The 19,572-nt window shown below is 43.8% G+C and overlaps 1 protein-coding gene across 1 annotated transcript in view; it reads left to right on the top strand.

The window, feature by feature from the left end:
* TMPRSS3 (transmembrane protease, serine 3) overlaps positions 1-14,468 on the top strand; it is a 36,175-nt gene extending 21,707 nt beyond the window's left edge. The window contains exons 9-13 of the mRNA XM_019557114.1: positions 794-963; positions 5,741-5,836; positions 7,671-7,813; positions 14,159-14,311; positions 14,454-14,468. Coding sequence (XP_019412659.1) covers positions 794-963; positions 5,741-5,836; positions 7,671-7,813; positions 14,159-14,311; positions 14,454-14,468 — 577 coding nt within the window. The remainder of the gene's footprint in view (positions 1-793; positions 964-5,740; positions 5,837-7,670; positions 7,814-14,158; positions 14,312-14,453) is intronic.
* Positions 14,469-19,572: the final 5,104 nt, after the last annotated feature.

Here is a 19,572-nt window from a genome sequence, read left to right as displayed (position 1 = left end):
CACGGCTGCCCTGCCTGCCCCATCTCCTGGCCCTTTAACGAAAAGCTCTGGTGCTCACTGGATGCTGCCAGGCAGGAGGGTGATCCCTGCTGCCCCCCCACTGCCCCACGCTGCATGGGGGGGCTCTGCATGAGCCCCCCAATGCCCCCCCCAAATCTCAAAGTCTTGCTGGGATTTTATAGTGTAGTCAGAAACTTAGTACCTGTTTCATGGCTCCCAGTCAAGTGTCTTAATCCATCCATGGTTGGCACAAGCTAAACCCTTGAAGAACTGGAATTACTTTATGCACTGAAGACCAAACTGAAGTCTTAAACTTATATGTTAGTGGCAGCAAAAGAGTTCTAGAGTGACATTACCCCCTTGAAAATGCCTTAGTCCCATAAATAAATCCAGGGACTTGTCTTGAGCATCCAACCTAGTCTCAACTGTTTTGGTGTTGTGCAGTAACGGAGTAGGTTTTTGAGTAGGCAGGATGCAAAGTTCATAGGTCTTCAGAGGAAAAGGTCAAAACCTTGACTTGCACCAACAGACACGTGGAGAGTCATGACAGCTTTGAGTGGTAGCATAAAGTTCCACGTGTACTGTACAAGATATAGCCATGTATGGAGTAAAAGTCAAAACATGGCCAATTATTAATAGACAGACTGTGTGGGTTTTAACTATGCCAATGCCTATGGCTATTCAGTTTGCATGAAGGCTCAGTAAATAATTTTAAAGTTTCTTAATTATGGAAATTCTTCCTCTGCTTCATAGTTTCATAGTTTGGCCACTGCTTCCTGCCTCTTTGTTTCAGTTTGTACGTGCCTAGCTCATGGAGTGTGCAAGTGGGTTTTGTGACTCAGCAAGATGCTCCAGTTAATCCGCATTCAGTGGAAAAAATTATATACCATAGAAATTATAAACCCAAGACGATGGGAAATGACATAGCACTGATAAAGCTGGCAGCACCACTTGTTTTCAATGGTAATCTTTTTTTCATATCAATTTTATCTTTGCTTTTATTTTCTTCTATGGGGAAATCTAGTGGGGATTCTAGTGTTGCTGATCAGAAATTTATTTGAGGAAGAAATGGTCCTGTCACAGGGCACCCTGCTTTAATCTTGGCTCTATTGTAGTCAGTGGCCAAACTCCTATTGACTGTGTGGGGAGAACAATTTCAGTCTGCATCTGAATCCCACAATAAGCTCTAGGGAAATTGAAACCTGGATCAATATCTACATCAGGACACCGCAGCGCTGTGTCTAAGAAGCCTCAGGGCAGAAAGCCTGAATTAAACTTTTGGATCTCAATACTAAAGAGCAGGTGCCTATTCTTTAAGGTGGTTGCTAGACAGAACAGTCTTCTCATACTTTTATCAGTGAATAAGGTATAAATCATACCTATAGAGGTTAATGGAGAGAGTCCAGCTGATTTCAGTGGTTTTGGATGAGGCCCATGGCATAGATAAATGAAGCCCAAAATACTCAATATGAGGAATAGCCTGTATTTAACACCCTATCACAAGGAAATGAACAATGCAGTTATACTAAATACACACACTGGTCTTTAAAAATACCATATTTACTCAAATCCAGAATGAGATTTTCTTCCCCATTTAACATGGTGAAAAAAGCCCTCAGTCTTGGACTTGAGTACCAGGAAGTGGTGGGGGCAGGCTCCACCTCCAGCTCCAACCTGGACTTTTCATAGACTATATAGACATTAGGTATGGAAGGGACCTTTCGAGATGATCAGGTCCAGCCCCCAGCCTTCCTCCCAAGGGGCAGGAAGTCAGCTAGGGTCAAAGGATCCCAGAAAGATAAATGTCCAAGTGTTTCTTGAAAGTGTCCGGAGTAGGTGCTTGCATCACCTCTGGGGGGAAGCTTGTTCCAGGCCTTGGGGGACTCAGACAGTAAAGTTTTTAACTATGTCCAGCCTAAAACAGTCTTGCAGGAGTTTGTGATTGTTGGACCTTGCCATCCCCCAGGGTACTCTGGTGAACAGGAATTCCCCCAGATCCTGATGCAGACACCTGATGTACTTATAGGCTGCCACCAAGTCACCTCTGAGCCTACGCTTCTCCAGACTGCAGAGTCCTACCATAGCTCGCAGCCTCTCTTCATAAGACCCATTCTCTTGCCCTCTGATCACGTGCGTGTCTCTCCTCTGGACTCTTTTAAGCTTTTCCACATCCTTCCTAAATTGTGGAGCCCAGAATTGGATGCAGTACATCAAGCCAAGGATGACATCCTGGGTCTTGCTTGAGATGCATCAGTAGATGCAAGCCAGGGTTTTGTTCACTTTGCCAGTTGTGGTATTGCATTAGTGGCTCATATTCATCTTGTGGTCAATCATGACCCCCAAGTATCTTTCAGTTATGGTGCTAGCAAGTGTAGCATTGCCGAGCCTATGAGTGTGATGCAGGTTTTTATTCCTGAGGTGGAGCACCTTGAATTTCTCTATATTGAATGCCATCAGGTTTTCATGCACCCACCTTGCAAGCCTATCAAGGTTAGCCTGGACCACCAGCCTTTCCTCAGGTGTGGACACTGTTCCCCAAAGTTTGGTGTCATCATGGAACTTGGCCAGTCTGCTTGTGGAGTAGTCGAGGCTGTATATGCCCAATTTTTCCACAAGGACATCAAAGACTTTTTTGAAGTCCAAATTATGACATCAACCTCTTTCCTTTTGTACAGGTGATACGTCACCTGGTCATGGAAGGAAATAGTTTCATAGTTGGTAAGATCAGAAGGGACCTCAGCAGATCATCAAGTCTGACCCCCTGCCATGGACAGGAAAGAATGCTGAGGTCACCCAGCTAGGGTAGGAGCCAGCACCACTTCCCTTAGAAGTTGGTTCCAGATCCTAGCCGCCCTGACCGTGAAGTAGCGCCTCCTGATGTCTAGCCTGAACCTACTCTCAGTCAACTTGTGGCCATTATTCCTAGTTACTCTTGGTAGTGCTCGGGGAATCGAGAAAAAACACCTGCGCTCCTAACCCCCTTAGTCCCTCTCCCAGAGCCCGGTAGCCACTTATGACCCAGTTGGGATTGCTCTGATCTGTGTCATTTGTGCCCATATGGATAATGAACATAGAGTAGCAGTTGGAGGGCTGGATAAGTTTTGGGATCCTCTCAGCCACATCCTGGATATGAGCTCCTGAGAGGCAGCAGACCTCCCAGGCTAAGGGGTCAGGGTGACAGATCGTTCCCTCTGTCCCCCTCAGGAGGGAGTCACCCACAATGACCACTCTGTGTTTTATCTTAGGGATGATAGCTGGTTGTGTTTCTTTGTCACTTGCAGTAGCTGGGTTAAGTCCCTCCCACCATGGGCTGGCTAGGCTGGGGGTTGATGTAATAAAAATAAAAACTGTATTTTTATTCAGTTTGTCGTGGTCATCTGCTTGGGCAGAAGTTGGTGATTCACAATCCAAGTATCATGGCACCCTGGGGGGCCTTCAGATCCTTTCAAGGGTGCTGTGGGGTGCCATGCAATATTAGCACTGTTTGGTGTGCAAGCAGGATTCGTAAGATAAACTCAAAAGATTTCAAGGAGGAATCTATACTATGTCTAACAAGTAGGAATCTATAGTGTATATCTAACATTCAGACCAGTTGTGGTCTTTCTGAGTTTTTGCAAACAGAAGACTTGCTCTAGTATTTTCCATAGTAAAAAAAAGGTGAAAATTAAGAGCTGGAATTTTTCTAGGGATACCTGGAGTCTGACCAGGGGTTCCTTGAATCTAGAAAGGCTGAAAATCAGGTTGAGGTCCAGAGGTCTCAACTAGATGATCTCATGAAGTCCCTTCAAGCCCTATTTTTCTGTGATTCTATGATGATTTTATCACTTTAATATCAAAACTACATGGGTTTCTGGAAGTTACAGAGAAGGGGTGGCTGCTTTCATCAGTGTATTTCTTTCTTTCTTTTCCAAGTCGCTTTCTCCATCTCTGTCAGAAATAAACTTCTCTCTCCCTTCCAGCTTATAAGAGAGACTGAAGGGTAGAGATGTTTATGCTGTCACTGCCCTACTGTACTCATATCTGTATATACAGGAAGGTGTGCAGCATCTAGGGCAGTGAATCTGGCACCCTTCAAAAGTACTAATGTTTCAAAGAAAAGTCACATCAGTTAAAAGAGAGTGATCCATTTACGTTAAAAAACAAGTCACCCTAATTCTCAGATCATGATGCTGGCTGCAATTGCCATATCTGGAGGACTGAAATTGGAAAACACATAGGAAAACATTAACAGCAATCTGTAAGTACTTCCTGATTAAAGAAGGCATTGTCACAAGCCCATCTGTGGGGTATCTCTGGAGCCACAAGTTTGTCCCCATAGTCCTGCTGCCTGTCCCAAGGAATCAATCAAGGTTTGTTCTGGCAATAAACCTTTAAGGCCTTGGTTCAAATGCCCTTATACTGGATCTCACAGCTGCAGCAGGAGAAACTCTGCCAACTCCAGGTGGCTTCTCCTTGGAATGTAAAAGAATTTTAGGTCCCTCTTTCCATAGAATGGGCTAGCCTGGAACATCACTTACACCTAAATGACTCTTTACCCTAGGCAATGAAGTAGGGAAGACAAACAACAAAAGGATGTATTATAGATGAGAAAAGACTCACACACGAAAAACTGACTAGGTTTGAAGACAGACTACAGACAAATAAAGTATCTTACCCTCTCATCTGATGACTACCTACTCCTTCCTGAGGGAACAGGTCTTATTTAGTCTGCAGAAGAAAAGACGGTGGGGGAATCTGATAGCAGCCTTTAACTACCTGAAGGGGGTTCCAAAGAACATGGAGCTAGACTATTGTTAGTGGTGGCAGATAACAGAACAAGGGGCAATGGTTTCAAGTTGCAGCAAGGGAAGTTTAGGTTAGATATTAGGAAAAAAATTCTCACTGGAAGGGTGGTGAAGCACTGGAACAGGTTACTCAGAGAGGTTGTGGACTTTCCACCCTTGGAGATTTTTAAGACCCGGCTAGACAAAGCTTTGGCTGGGATGATCTAGTTGGGGATGGGCCTGCTTTGAGCAGGGGGTTGGACTAGATGACCTCCTGAGGCCCCTTCCAGCCCTCATTTTCTATGATTCTATGAAAGAAAAGCAGTAAAAGCATTTGCAAAATCCTCACCATCAATCAGTAGAGGGCAACACAAATACAGATGTAGCCCCATGCCACTGTATTCAATGCTTTAGCACACTACAATGCTATGTTTTGATGTTGCTTTGGATTTTGGACCTTGGATGCAAAAGGAGAGAGATATAAAGAATTGCCTGATAATTTCATTTTCTTCTTGGAAATCTTGTTTTATAGATGTTTTACAGTTTTTCCTATGAAACACTGAATTAGTAAAGCAACAGCTGTTCTTAATTTGCATCTCCTTGGGAGCATGTACATGAGATACTACAGTGACATAGCACTCGTGGGCACTAACTGTGATGCCACCACTACTTCTCAGTAACTCATTGCTACTGCACAGTAGGGTTGGAAATGACTGGTGCACCACTGGGACTGTGCTGTACTGCACAGTCATATAGTATTGAGGGTACTTTGCAGCCATTTAGTACTTGCTGTGCAGGGGTGCATGTGTAGATGTACTGCTTATGTTGAATATACATACACATACACATTTCTGGCTTAGCCAAAAGGTCAGATTCTTTTCTCAGTTACAGGTTGAAAATCCAAACTAACTCCAGTAAAATGAGTGTTACTTTCTTCCTCTGCTGGTTTTAAAGAGAAATTATGTCTCTTCAAATAGGTCTGATAGAGCCAATTTGTCTGCCCAATTTTGGTGAACATTTTCCAGCAGGGAAAATGTGCTGGATATCAGGATGGGGAGCTACAGAAGAGGGAGGTAAGTATTTGAAATGTCCATTCTTAATTTTATATACTAAAATACATCATGATGAATAAATGCTATATCTAGCAGTAGTATTAGCCAGCATTCAATCTTCAGAAAAATCTGAATGACATAGAGCTGTTTCTAAGTATTGTACTATTGAGTATAGTAGTGACCTCAGATGACATATATCTTTGTGCAGTGGATCCAAATTGGATGTGTGCACCATGTAAGCCCTCAAATAACACACAATATGTGGTGGGTAGTCCCTGGGCAGGCTCCATGCATAGAAGTAAATTTACTTCTAGCATACGGTTCCATCTACAATATTTTCTTGTTTGCCAAGAACAAGGAGCACAGCTGTACTGAAATGTACTGTACATTTATATCACAGCTGTCTAGATAAGAAAATTGAACTGTGAATAATATCACAGATAAAAGCAGTTCACTTCATTCTGATTCATTAGGTCCTATTAGTCACAAATATTTGGACTATCACTCCATGAAGTGAAAGTATTGACCACTCATGCTAGATAGACGTTATATGCAATTTTCCCACTACCCCGCATTCTTCTTTTGTTTGAAATGTTTCAATAATTCATTCAGAGAGAAGAACAAATATTGGGTACCTTCAGAAATTGAGAGGAAGAGATGGGTAACTCCACACGACATGAGCAGGGAACAGCAAATGGGCAAAAGTAAACAGTTTGCAAACAGGCCCTGTTAGTGAAAATTATCCATCCAAATTCTTTGGCAAACACTTAGGAACAATGAATATTTTCGAAGAAAATCAAGAGCAGTTTGCAAAATGACTTGCTAACTACATAGGGAGCTTAATTCACAGCAGATATTGCTATTAATATTAGCAAGAATAGTTATCGACCGGAACAGTGATTCTCAAGTGCACCCTGTGGTGCCTTCAGATCCTTTCACAGGTGTTGTGGGGTGCCATGAAATACTAACATTATTAGGTATGCAAACATAATCCACAAGATAAAGCCAGATATTTCAATTTTCTGACATGCTGTGCTCTTTGTTCTTTGCAACAGGTAAACCGCTGTAATATTTTTATGTAGTCAAACACCGAGTGAAAGCTATGATCTAGCATTTTCTTGGGGGTGCTTCAAGCCTATTGAGGGGTGCCTTGAGTCTAAAAAGGGTGAGAACTGCAAGACAAGAGCTTAATGAACTTTGCCATTACTTGTCTTAGTTTGTAAAAAAACCACATAAAGCACAACTTTCACAACTTTGTACTGAGCTTCAAACTACACATGCATTTAAGCATGCCTAAGTTTAATGCGCATTATCTTAATATGCATTAAGTGGGTTTAGGCAGGTGTTTACACATGCAGGTGTTAAAGCACATTAACGCTGTGTGTGGATTGACTTGGGACTATCCCAAATCAGACCACACACACAGCATCTACATGTGTGTGGATGCACTTTCACTATTTGCACCTAAATTTGATACCAGCATTTACATTTATAGGTATCAAATTTAGGCACGATTAGCCCCAAATCACAATTTTTAAAGTGCATTGAGGGTGTGCACATGTAGACACGCTGCCTAATGTGCCTTAAATTTAAGCTAATGTGCCTTAAAGCATCTCATGTAGGCATGCCCACTGTAGCTTATTTTGGGGTTGTCTTGGCAGATGACAGGACACCTAGGTGCCATGCTTGTATATTAGCACTGTGAGGTTTACTGTATTCCTTTCACCTTTGTCTTTCTAATGCTTCTATACTTAATCCTTTGTTCATTATTATAGGAAATGGATTTCAGGGAAATTAAAGAAATGAAAGAGTGCAGACACGGAAAAGGAGAATTTTCTCTTTTTCTTTTTAACAGGCGATACTTCAGAGACTATGAATTATGCTAGTGTGCCTTTGATTTCCAATAAGATTTGCAATCATAGGGATGTCTATGGAGGAATCATAACTCCTTCAATGCTGTGTGCTGGTTTTTTAAGAGGAGGTGTTGACACTTGTCAGGTATGAAATGTTTTTCTTAACTATAAATGTGTTGATTAAAATTAGGCGGAAAACATCTGAGTAGTAAGTTATCAGGAGACACTCCCTGCCTTTTTATCAGCAAATATTGGCATCTGTTTACTATATCAGATTCAATGGGCTTGCGTTCCTTGTTTACAATTCCCTCCCTACTTCTATCCTGATCACTTTATCTGCTGCTTCAGAAAGTAAATTTATATTTCTTTAAAGAAAAAATTACTTACAATATTTCTAGGGTTTCCTTATGTGCTTAAGCATGATACCATCCATTCATGCAGAAGCCAAGGTGAAGAGTCCACAATATGAACAATTATGAGAGCTGCAAGGTGCACGTCGCATGGTCAATACAGAACTACCAGAGCATTTAGTTTCCAATTGACTGACTTATGTGAGAAATAATAAAAACATATAAATGTGGGGATGGTAGGACTTAAGAAAATGATTTGTAGTGAAATAGATAGGTCAGAGGAACATCTGCTCTGACCCCTATCACATACCACAGCCATAAAGCATCTGATGGCTAAGAAAAAGACAACAAACAATGATGTTGTGTCACAGGAAAACAGCAGGAGAGACTAGAGGAACACTGATGCCTGAGCCACTGCAATGGCAGGAAATTTGTTTGGCAAAATATGCTCAGATGATCCTACCAGGTGAAACCACCCCACACTACAAAAGAATGAGAAGCAACAACAGTCCCTGTCAATCTGACCTGTGGAAAAATTCCTCTCTTTCACCAAATCTGGCTATTTGTTTGATACTGAGCACACAAGCAAAACCCACCATCCCAGTACCCAAGAGGTTTGTCAGTGCCAGTTGACTGGAGTGTACTGGTGCTCCTATCATTCACATCTAGCCATGACTAAGGTCTATTGCTTCAGATGCAGGTGTTGGAGAGAGACCCAGAGGCAAGGCCAGCTACTTCTCCCACATATGTGGTATCACTGCCTTTCCCAAAGAAGCTCAAAAGTGAAGGGCAGAGCAGTAGCAGACTGACGGGGGGGGGGAGAGGGGAGCACTGGCTGGGCCCTTCAGCGTTCTTATCGTGCCTTTCAGAGTTTTTATCCCTATCCTGAGGAACCTGTGGCCACAGGGGGCCCTGCAGCCAAGAGGCTCCCTGTGGCCATGAACACTCAAAATCAGTGTCATAGCAAGAGGGGATGGGTGGTTGCCACCACTCCAGGTTGCCACCATCACCGCTGGCTTCATGTCCAACTGCTCCACCCCCACCCCCCTGCTGCCTCTGCAACCGCTGGCTTCTTCATGTTCAGCCACTTGCCATCCTCCACCCCCCCCCGGTCCGGCTTCACGTCTGGCCGTTCACTATCCCGCCCCCCTGTCACCGGCTTATGTCCGGCCACTCACCACCCAGAAGGATTTTTGGGGAGATGGGGGTGCAAAAATGTAAGTATTTGTCCCTGGGTGCTGGAGACTCATGGTATGTCACTGGAGTAGGGAGAGGTAAAAAGTTTACTTATTTTTATGTGTGTGTAAAAAGTGAGATCCAATAAAAGGTTTGAGTGTCTATAAGTTAGGTGCTATAATGCCTACTATTTAGGCCTGGTGTCCATGGGGGAATCCAGAAGTCTACATGAGATATTCTGGTTCCATATAAAATAAGGAGAATTAGGGACCTTCAAGAGCTGATACAAAGCAGCCAGCCTGCTAGCCTAGGGACAGACATTCAAAAAGCCTGAACCCGAATTGATTTAATTTTTGCAGGTTAGTGTAACCTGTAAAGCTTGAACTGTTTTGGAGGTGGATAGACATTCCATTTTCATTCCAGAAATGTTGGCACATGCTCAGGCTAGAAGTGGCTCAGGCTAGAAGCCAGCGGGTGCTAGACCAGCTCTCCCTTTCCTTGCACAGGGTTGAGCTGAGGATGGTGTGGCCAGACCCCAGCATGATGCTTTGATTAGGGAGCCACCCGCCTTCCCCACCCCACCCCCAGGCTCCTCTGGGCCAGCAAGGAGTTATACAGCATGTACTGTACACAGCAGGGAGTTACAAAACATTTATCACCCCATCAGCAAAACAAAATCTTCTCTTATTAGTTCAAACTTTTCTTAAAACAACATTTTCCAAGAAAGAAATGGGAGGGACATTACCAGCTTCTTGTTGATAATCTCCAAAAAGCCCTAAGTGGACACTGTCCTGTCTGCCTTTGTCCTGTCTACCTTGCACAGACACCTCTCACCATTAGCTAGCATATCACATGCCGGCTATGGTTCATGCTGTGGGAGAGAGGAGGGAGGAATCCCTGTTTGAGCAGCAAGCGGTGGTGGTGGTGGTTGGGTGGGGAGGGATCAGACAGGGGGAAGCCAAACAGACCCTGCTGTGCCTGCAAGTGTCTGGCAGAGCTCCAGTCAGGGAGCAGAGGGGCAAGGCCAGCTCTTCTGTGGAGCAGAGGGCCCAGCCCAGAGAGCATGCCGGGACACTGGGGGACTCTGGTTTGAGTTAAACCAGGAAGGGGTCTGGGACAAACATTACATAAACTGGTTTGACCCAAATCAGTTAAGTCTGATACTACATTCAACCAGGTTTATCTCAAAACATTTTCAGCCATTTTCAAATTGGTTTAGGTGCACTGAATGTCTGTTTTGTTACAGGTTTAAACCAGTTTTTGATCATTTAAACCAGTTAATGTGTAACTTCTGTCCCTAGCCATGGACTCTAGGGCTAGGGACAGGCATTATATATAAACCAATTTAAGTGATCAGAAACTGGTTTAAACCTGTAACAGAATTGAAGTTCAATGCACATAAACCAGTTTCAAAGTGGCTGAAACTGGTCTAAGATAAACCTGGTGGAATGTAGTATCTGACTTAACTGATTTAGGTCAAACCAGTTTATGAAACTTCTGTCCCAGACCCCTTCCTTGGTTCAAGTTAAATCAGAGTCCGCCAGCATCTCAGCATGCTTTGCAGCCCTGGGCTGGACTGGGCTGGGCTGCACTGTCTGCTCCAGAGAGAGGGGCTGAAGGCTAGGTCTGGCACAATCCGGTCTTTAAACTACTGGGGATCTAAAAATATATAGATCTCTTTTGCATTTTTCTTTACTGTTCTTATTTACTTACAGCCATTTCTATGGTACTCTCTTCAGCCTAGAGTAAATCATGAATATTTGTATGTAACCTGGGACACAGGTGATTCATGGGGAGGACATGGGGCCCCTGCTTCCCCATGGAGGAGGAGTGAGAGCTGGCTCACTTGCTGCCCCAGGCAAACCCCAACTGGGGGCTGGGGCCAGGGAGAAGGGTTAAACTCAACTTTCCCAGAGTACAGAGCTGTCCTGCTGGCTTATTTAGTGCTGGCTGCAACTGTGGACTACAAATCCCAGAGGCACCTGGAATCAGGAAGTGATGAGCAACTCTACAGCATCCTGCTGCTGTGACTATGGACTGCAAATTCCAGAGACATCAGGGACTGCACAAGGAGGAAGCAAACTCACAGCTGATGCTGGCTACGTGCTAGAGAGCTGTGCTGCAGTGCCCACTGGCTTCTGGCCTGAGCCACTGCAGGCATGTGGCTGCATTTTCTGAATCAAAAGTCCTTTCATTCGCTTATCGGTTCAATCTTTGCAGCTTAGACTAACTTGTAAAGACTGAATAAATTAAGCCGCAGGCTTTTTGACTGTCTGTACTTAGCCAACATGATCAATGTGCATCTGCCTAGGGCTAGCTAATGACAAACACTGAAGACAGCAGTGAATTTTAAATCCCAGTCTCACAGGACTGCAGGGTGGTGCCTTTATCCAGTCCTGAAACTTCTCATGAAGGCAGGTACCTGTGTCCTTTCTCCAAAGCTGACCACATCTCATGAAAGTGGGTTTGGTGCCTATGGCTCTTTTTTCTATAATAGCCGAATAGCTAGTGCACTCACCTAGTTGGCAGTGGACCTTGGTTCAATTTCCTCCTCTATTTCAAGAAATTCAAACTGATATCTTCCACCTTACAGGGTAGTGCTGAACTACCAGGCTAAAGGCTATTCTGAGTGGAGCACGCTCCATGCCTTCTATTGAAGCAGTGCCACTATGGGAAAGAATTTAAGTTTCAGTGGACTATTATAGGTGCACATAGAAGTGACAATTTTCTCCCAATCTGGCCACAGAAAGCAGTCTATATCCATCACCAAAAACAAGTGCATGGCTACAGAACGCTTCAAAAACGGCCAGTCAGGTGAATATCTGACCCCTCGTTGCATGAGGTATCAGATAAAGACATTACAAAATGTATCATCTTCTGTAACTTGTGTCTGCAGCGTTCCCAGACTGTCACTGTTTTCAGAATGGGAGTGGGGAAAGGGAACAGAGGGAGTTCAGTCTGGGGGTTTTCAGTCCCCCCTGAAGGATGGGGTGGGTGTATTGTAGCTTGGGGGGGGGGTGCCCACCCATCAGCACCAGCTAGGGAGCCCTAAGAATGAGCTTCCTTCACTGCCTTTCCCCCTTCCCATTCTGAAAATGGTGAACACTGCAAGAGAGCTGTGGCTGTTGCTAGGGGACTCTGGCTGCAGGGTCCCAGTCCCAGCTAGATTCCTCTCCGTCCGGGGACCAACAGTGAACTTCTGTTTGGTCTGGGATAACGATGCAACTCAGAACACTTTGCAGAAAACAAGATGAGTTACAGCTGGGAGCTGAACTTCTGTCTGCACTCAAAGAAAGCCCAAGAGGGAACCTGGCTATAACCCAGGGGTGCGCAAAAAGGTGGATCTGGCCTGTAGCCAGACTCCATTTCCTAGCAGCCCATAACTGTGATCAGTTTCCATGGAGACCCCAGCAGTGGCAGGGCTGTGACAGCAGGGAACCAGGGTTTCCATGAAGACTGGCCCCAGCAGTGCTGGTGGATTTTGCCTCCCTCCCGCTATAATTTGATGGTTAGAGCACTCAGCTGGGAGAAGGGAGCTCTGGTTTCCAACTTCCTGCTCTATAGACTATTTCTATATACGTGTACAGTCACTGGATAGATTGTGTAAAGAATCCTGAATGCCCTACACACTAGGTTACAGGTCAAACTTCTTCTTATACTCGCTCTGTGTCCCAATGGATCTTGAATTCATTTATGCAGGGGGCAATCAGCAGTGACCCCACCTAGACTAATTGCATAGTTTCATGGTTAGGGCAGAACCTTGGTAATAGGGGGCACTTATACATATGAGAGACCTCTGCTCCAGCATGTGCTCAAATGAGTCTGCTGTGAGTTTGTTGGAGCATGCTAATTAGCACACTCCAGCAGCCTCTGTGCCATGTGTATTCAGTGTCCCCATGCTTCAAAATGGCCATGGGATGCTTTAACGAAAGCTCTTTGAATAAGCTCATCATTTAATAAAAGCTGATTTTGAAGTGGGGGATGCTAAATACACATGATGCTGCGGGTGCTTTAATTAGAGAAGCTCTGAGAGCTGCTCTAATAAAAATGCTCCTCCCTGGACCCTCCCTCCACCACATAGCATGATCAATATAAAACTAGCAGGGAGTTCTACCAACACCCGGGGAGATGTGCACTTGAAACTGTTCAGGCTGAGATGAAACTTGAACCCGGCTTCCTGCTGTCTGGGCAAGTACTATAACCACTAACCTGTTATAGAAAGCAGGAGAGGCACAGACACCACCATTTAAAAAGAAAATTGACAGCCATGTCTGCATCGAATAGGAATTCCTATTCCGTTGGTATGTATGAAGCATGCTCTGAGACTGCTTGTTAGCTTGAGCCCCATCAGGGACTTAAGCAGAGGACAACCTAATTTCTGGATTCTAGTTGAATTTAGGTATGAGCAAGCACTTACCGATTCAAGCCTTTCAAGACTGGAGAGAGAACAGGTGCCGAGACAACAGCCCCCATGGGGTAATGCATCACAACAGTTAAATACATGTTAGTATTCAACTGACTCCAAATAAAAAAGGCTGGGTTGGTTTAACAATCCAATCCAACACATTTTAATTCATGTCCTATTGACCCAAAACAAATTATTTCATTTTGGTAAGATTTAGATTTTGTGAAAAATGCACTTTCTGTTAGATTAAAAAACAAAACCCCCAACAGAACATCTCTCACCAACTCTGTTGTGTTGTATGTCTGCTTGTACATACAAATGTGAAATGAGAAGATAACACTTCCAAAGCAGAAAGCGAAATAATTCACATAATGCTTTTGGATCTGCTTTTCATAGGCTTCAGGAGAAAGTAGAATCATAAAGCCCTCCTTAGACCGCTGGGATTTGCCCCACTCCCAAAGAAATAGCTCCTCTACTTTTTCTTCTCTCTCTTGCTCTCTTTTATTTCTTTTCTTTATATTTTTTGAGAAACTAACATTTAATTTTTTTGGTCTTTCAGGGAGATAGCGGGGGGCCCTTAGCATGTGAAGTCAGGAGCACCTGGAAGTTAGTGGGTAGCACTAGCTTTGGGGTGGGCTGTGCAGAAGTTAATAAACCAGGAGTCTACAGCCGAACTACCTCATTTCTGGACTGGATACATGAACAAATGGAGGTGGGTTCTTTCACTGGTAAAATTAAGCTGCTTTATTAGATACAAACGAGAGGGCAGGGTTATGCAGTATTATACACACCACATTAATAATTTCTTATGGAATGGATTACCAGTTTATGAGCTTTGTTCATGTTTCTTATAGTTGTATCCTGAGTAATAGCTTAGTTGGGTGGGGCTGTTATCAAGACTGGTAGTTCTCATTCTAAAATCCCATTTTTAATTGCTTATAGCTTTGCCAACTTTGATTATTTGTACCAAAATCTTCCATCTTAGGTGTCTTCCTTGGACTATTTAAAAAAAAAAAAATCTTTTAAATGTTAGATCTACATTCCACAAAGGTTTTGCAGGAATTTCCCTGCACTTGCAGTTCTGGGATGTTATGGACTGTGTTGTATCCCAGCACCTGAATTGAAAGCAGAGAGCCCATCTCTCCTGTGCTTTTCATGGTCTCTTAGACTGAGGTAACATGGAGGGGGAAGCTGTCTGATTCCAGTGCAGCTGAGACCTGTATCTCCCTGACCGGGTTACAGGATGGACTCAGGAGTGACTCTGCCAGACCAAGGTTCAGAGACGACTGAATTAGGGAACTTCTGGAGGGACTGGATGTGTTCAAATCAGCAGGTCCAGATACTCTCCACCCCAGGGTGCTGAGGGAATTGGCAGAGGTCATTGAGGGGCCCCTGGCACAGCTTTAGGAGCACTTATGGTGCTCTGGCCAGGTGCCAGGAGGCTGGAAGAAGGCCAATGTGGTCTCCATTTTCAAAAAGGGAGGAGGGAGGACTCAGGCAACTGTAGGCCCATTAGTCTAACTTTGGTCCTGGGGAAGCTCTTTGAAAAAATTATCCAGGAGCACACCTGGGAAGGACCAGCAGGGGGGAGGATGCCTAAGGGCAACCAGCATGCGTTCATTAAGGGCAGGTCCTGTTGGACCAACCTGATTGCCATCTACGATCAGGTCACAAAATCATTGGACACGGTGTCACGGTGGACGTAGTCTTTCTGGAATTCAGGAAGGCCTTTAACACTGTCTCCCACCCCATTCTCATTAAAAAGCTTGGCAACTGTGGCATTGATGCCTACACAGTGAGTTGGGTCACAAATTGGCTAGGGGGCCGCACCTAGAGAGTGGTGATGGATGGGTCATATTCAACCTGGAGGGATGTGGGCAGTGGGGTTCCCAAGGGCTCGGTCTTCAGGCCCGTACTGTTCAATTTCTTTATCAGTGACTTGGACGAGGGGGTGAAAAGCACCCTGTTCAAATTCGCTGATGACACCAAGATCTGGGGTGAGATGGGCATGCTAGAAAGGAGGGACAGGATACAACTGGATCTGGACAGGTTACAGGGGTGGGCAAATGGGAATAGTATGCGATTCAGTACTGACAAATGCAGGATACTGCACTTGGACAGGAAGAACCAGCACCATACCTACAGGCTGGGGAACTCCCTTCTTGAAAGCACAGTGACAGAAAGAGATCTGGGAGTCATCATCAATTCCAAAATGAACATCGGCTGCCAAGGTGAGGACGTGGTCAGGAAGGCTAACTGCACCTTATCATGTATCCACAGTTATATCACGAGCAGGTCCAAGGAGGTGATCCTCCCCCTCCATACGACACTAGTCAGGCCACAGCTGGAGTACTGCATCCACACTTCAAGAGGGATGTGGACAACATGGAGAGGGTCCAGAGGAGGCCACTCGCATGATCAGGGGGCAGCAGGGCAGGTCCTACAAGCAGAAGCTACAGGACCTGAACCTGTTCAGCCTCCACAAGAGAAGGCTGAGGGGGGATCTGATGGCCATCTATAAACTTAACAGGGGGACCAGGGGAGAATGGGTGAGACCCTGTTCCCTGAGCACCTCCCGGGGTAACAAGGAATAATGGCCACAAATTGATCAAGAGTAGATTCAGGCTAGACATCAAGAGGCACTGCTTCACAGTCAGGGTGGCCAGGATCTGGAACCAGCTTCCAAGGGAAGTGGTGCTGGCTCCTACCTTAGAGGTCTTTAAAAGGAGGCTTGATAATTACCTAGCTGGGGTCATATGAGCTTAAATTTAGTAGGGGTCGTATGAGCTCTGTATTCTTTCCTGCCCATGGCAGGGGGTTGGACTTGATGATCTGCTCACGTCCCTTCTGACCCTACATCTATGAATCTATGAGACCAGAGCTAGACCTTGGTCAGTGGGGAAGGTACAGAGGAGTTCGGCAAGCAGGCAGAGCCGAAACTCCTAGGGTCTGAGTCCTAAGTGACAGTGGTGGCAGAAGCCAGTCTGACTGCAGCAGTGGCAGAACTGGGCCACTGGCAAATCATGTTTCACCTCCCCCTTGTGCTGGTCCACATACCTACCACATAACAACCTGATATTGCTATTATTTTCTGCCATTTAGACTAATGGGGACATTTGTGTGGTAGATTTAAGGGTTTCAACCTTGACTATGACCTGTGTAGGCATCAACAGGATGCTACATTATGGAATTTCTACGTCCTTCAGTTTCTTTTTTTTTTAAAGAAATATAGGAAATTAGAAAACAGTAGTTTAGAGACCATGATTAAATTTGCAGCACTCAAAAATTAGAAAATGCCAGAAAGACGGTTGACTTTGCAACTTTATTTCAGCCCTTTTATTGTGTGTGCACTGTGATATGCATCCTGCATACATATATTATGCCAAGCAAATCAATCTGCTAACTAAGAGCATTATTGGACTTGATATAGCCACAGAAGCCAAGATAACCTGTGCATGGCTATGTTTAATCTTTGTTTAAATTATTTTTGGTGCCGGTGTTTTTGGACCAGATGCAGCAATCATGGTCCACCAAGTCCAAGTGTAAAATTCCAGAGCTTACTGATATCTTGCCTTTGCTTTTAAAGGCAAATCATTTCAAATATGCCATCTCTAATCTGACAGTAAAAGCATGGGTACTGATTAAAAAGGAATAAGTGAGGTCAATTGTATTTTTAATAAGTCAGGAATGCCCTGGGAAAATGTAGGCAAACTATCTCTGAGAAATTTAGCTGCTGGAATTTAAAACTCAACTCTCCCAAGCATTTGCTTTGAATGGCAAATTATATTGACTCAGTGGCAATGAGCCTTTGAAAAAAGAATTCTGAACTGTGCCACTAAAATACCAGAGTATATCTACCTTTCCACACAGCCAGGCATTAAGAAGGGCCCATAAGAAGCTATGAAGCATAATTAAGTTTAGGAGATGTATTTTGGTTTAGGCTGTGAAAAACAATGGGCAGGTAATATTGTTAACCAACCAGTTCTGAGGAGCTTTCTTTCTGGAAGTTATCATCATAGTTTTTACTCTTTTTAGGAGCAAACATAGCAAGATTTGCAGTGATGCACTGTCTAAGGATGTGGCATTTGCCTCTATTTTCCTGTTTCTGACTTGAAGCTTAGATGTAGGCAAACCCTCAGATTTTCAGAGGCATACAGATGCTTTGCTAAAAGCTACCTGTCCTAAATCACAGTGAAGTTACAGTTTATAATTTTACATTGTGCATAGGAAACTCAACTGATGTTTTAAGTATTTTTCCAACACTAGGACAGTAGCGTAAGTAGGAGGTTAATTGGGCAGTAGCACATTTTCTTCAAGAGTTGTCAATATGATAAATAACTGCTAAACTGGTTTATATGTACTATACTACATGAATTAAAGAAATCACTTGACTTTAGAATCAATTCAAGAAGGCTTCAAGACGTTTGGGTTTTTTTCTTTTTTTTAAGCAAATCATACCTTTTCATTATTTTAGAGAGAAGAAATGAAAACTGGAAGATGGCATTGAGTTGCAGGACATTTGAAACTTGACTCCAAATTTCTGCTCCACAGAAAGATGTACACCAGCTTTTTGGACTTCATACCAGTTGTTTTCATTACCTCTTCTTTGGTACTTTAATGACAAATATTCTGCATTCTGCCTCTTTCAGATGTAAGAGGTATGCAGGATTCTAAAAAAAGGCACATGAGTATTTGTTGACAAATACAAATTTTGCATAAAGGAAAACTAGTGAGAATGCTGATAACAGAGTGCTATTATTGAAGTCTAACTTGAGTGATACTTGCTGAGACTACAGAATTCTCAAATCACATTGCCAGTTTCTATTTTTACTACGCTTCCTTCCCAGAAGCCTAAAACCAAGGTTATATCTTAAACTAGATCTGTTCACATGCAAAGCTCATGTTCTTCTGCAGAGGTGTATTTGTACGCACTTATATACATACATACAGAATGGATACAAACAAGCATTGTTAGATGTTTCAGGTATGCTCAGTTAACATTAAGAGAAATCACTTGAACTTTACACAGGACATACCCACTTAAGGATTTCACTGTTATAAATGATGGTGTTCGAAGTGGGTCTGTTGCTTTTGATTCTGCTCATAAATTCTGAGGTTGCTATAAGATAGGGCAGTGCTTTTAAACCTGTGGTCCCTAAACCCCTGGAGGTCCACACACTGTGTCCAAGGGATCCACAAAAGATGACTATGATGAATCAAAAGTATGTGAATACCTACACTTGCAGTACTACAGGGGTCCCGCACCTCCATTCAGAATTTTCAGAGGGGTCTGAACATCTATTTGAAATCTTTTTAAGGGGTCCACAAATGAGAAGAGGTTGAAAACCATTGAAATAGGGTTTTTTTGATCAGTCTAGAATGGGTTACATAGCACAGGATCATAAATATTCATGTTCCAGCACATGCAGTATTTCAATTTCGCACTATGCAGTGTAGCCCACCAAGGTACTCTCCTCTGTTTGCTGAAGACACAAGATGCATGAGCTATGTCTATTGCTCAACATAGCTTCCTGGGTGAATGCAACCGGATTATGAGAGGGGAGAGGCAGCCAAATTGCTGCTGTGGTTTTCTGACCTACAAGTCCATATTAATGCACCTATCTCTTGCGGTTAGGTTGCAAAATACCCACTTTTTGTAAGTTTATAGCAGGCTGGTTATTAATTTTAGAAACTAGTTGTGGGGGCTAGGTGGCTTGAGCAATTGGTAATGTTTTACATAACTTTGTGTCTCTGAGCCACTGGTTCACACACATTCAAGGCTGATCTTGCCATGTGTTAGAGAGCCAGTGACCTGTTTTAAGTGAGTGTCTGGATGCATCCAACTGCCAGGGGGCATGTCTACATGTGCAATTAATTCAAAGCAATAAACTGCAGCACATATCATGCCAGATTTTATTGCTCCTGAATCATAGAATTGAAGGACCGGAAGGGACTTGTAAGATCATCTTGGGT

The sequence above is a fragment of the Crocodylus porosus genome, unplaced genomic scaffold (assembly GCF_001723895.1).
Source record: "Crocodylus porosus isolate Cpor-Errol unplaced genomic scaffold, CroPor_comp1, whole genome shotgun sequence".
Classification (NCBI taxonomy): Eukaryota; Metazoa; Chordata; order Crocodylia; family Crocodylidae; genus Crocodylus; species Crocodylus porosus.
Note: the sequence above shows the minus strand (reverse complement) of the source record. Positions and strands in the feature narration are given on the sequence as shown.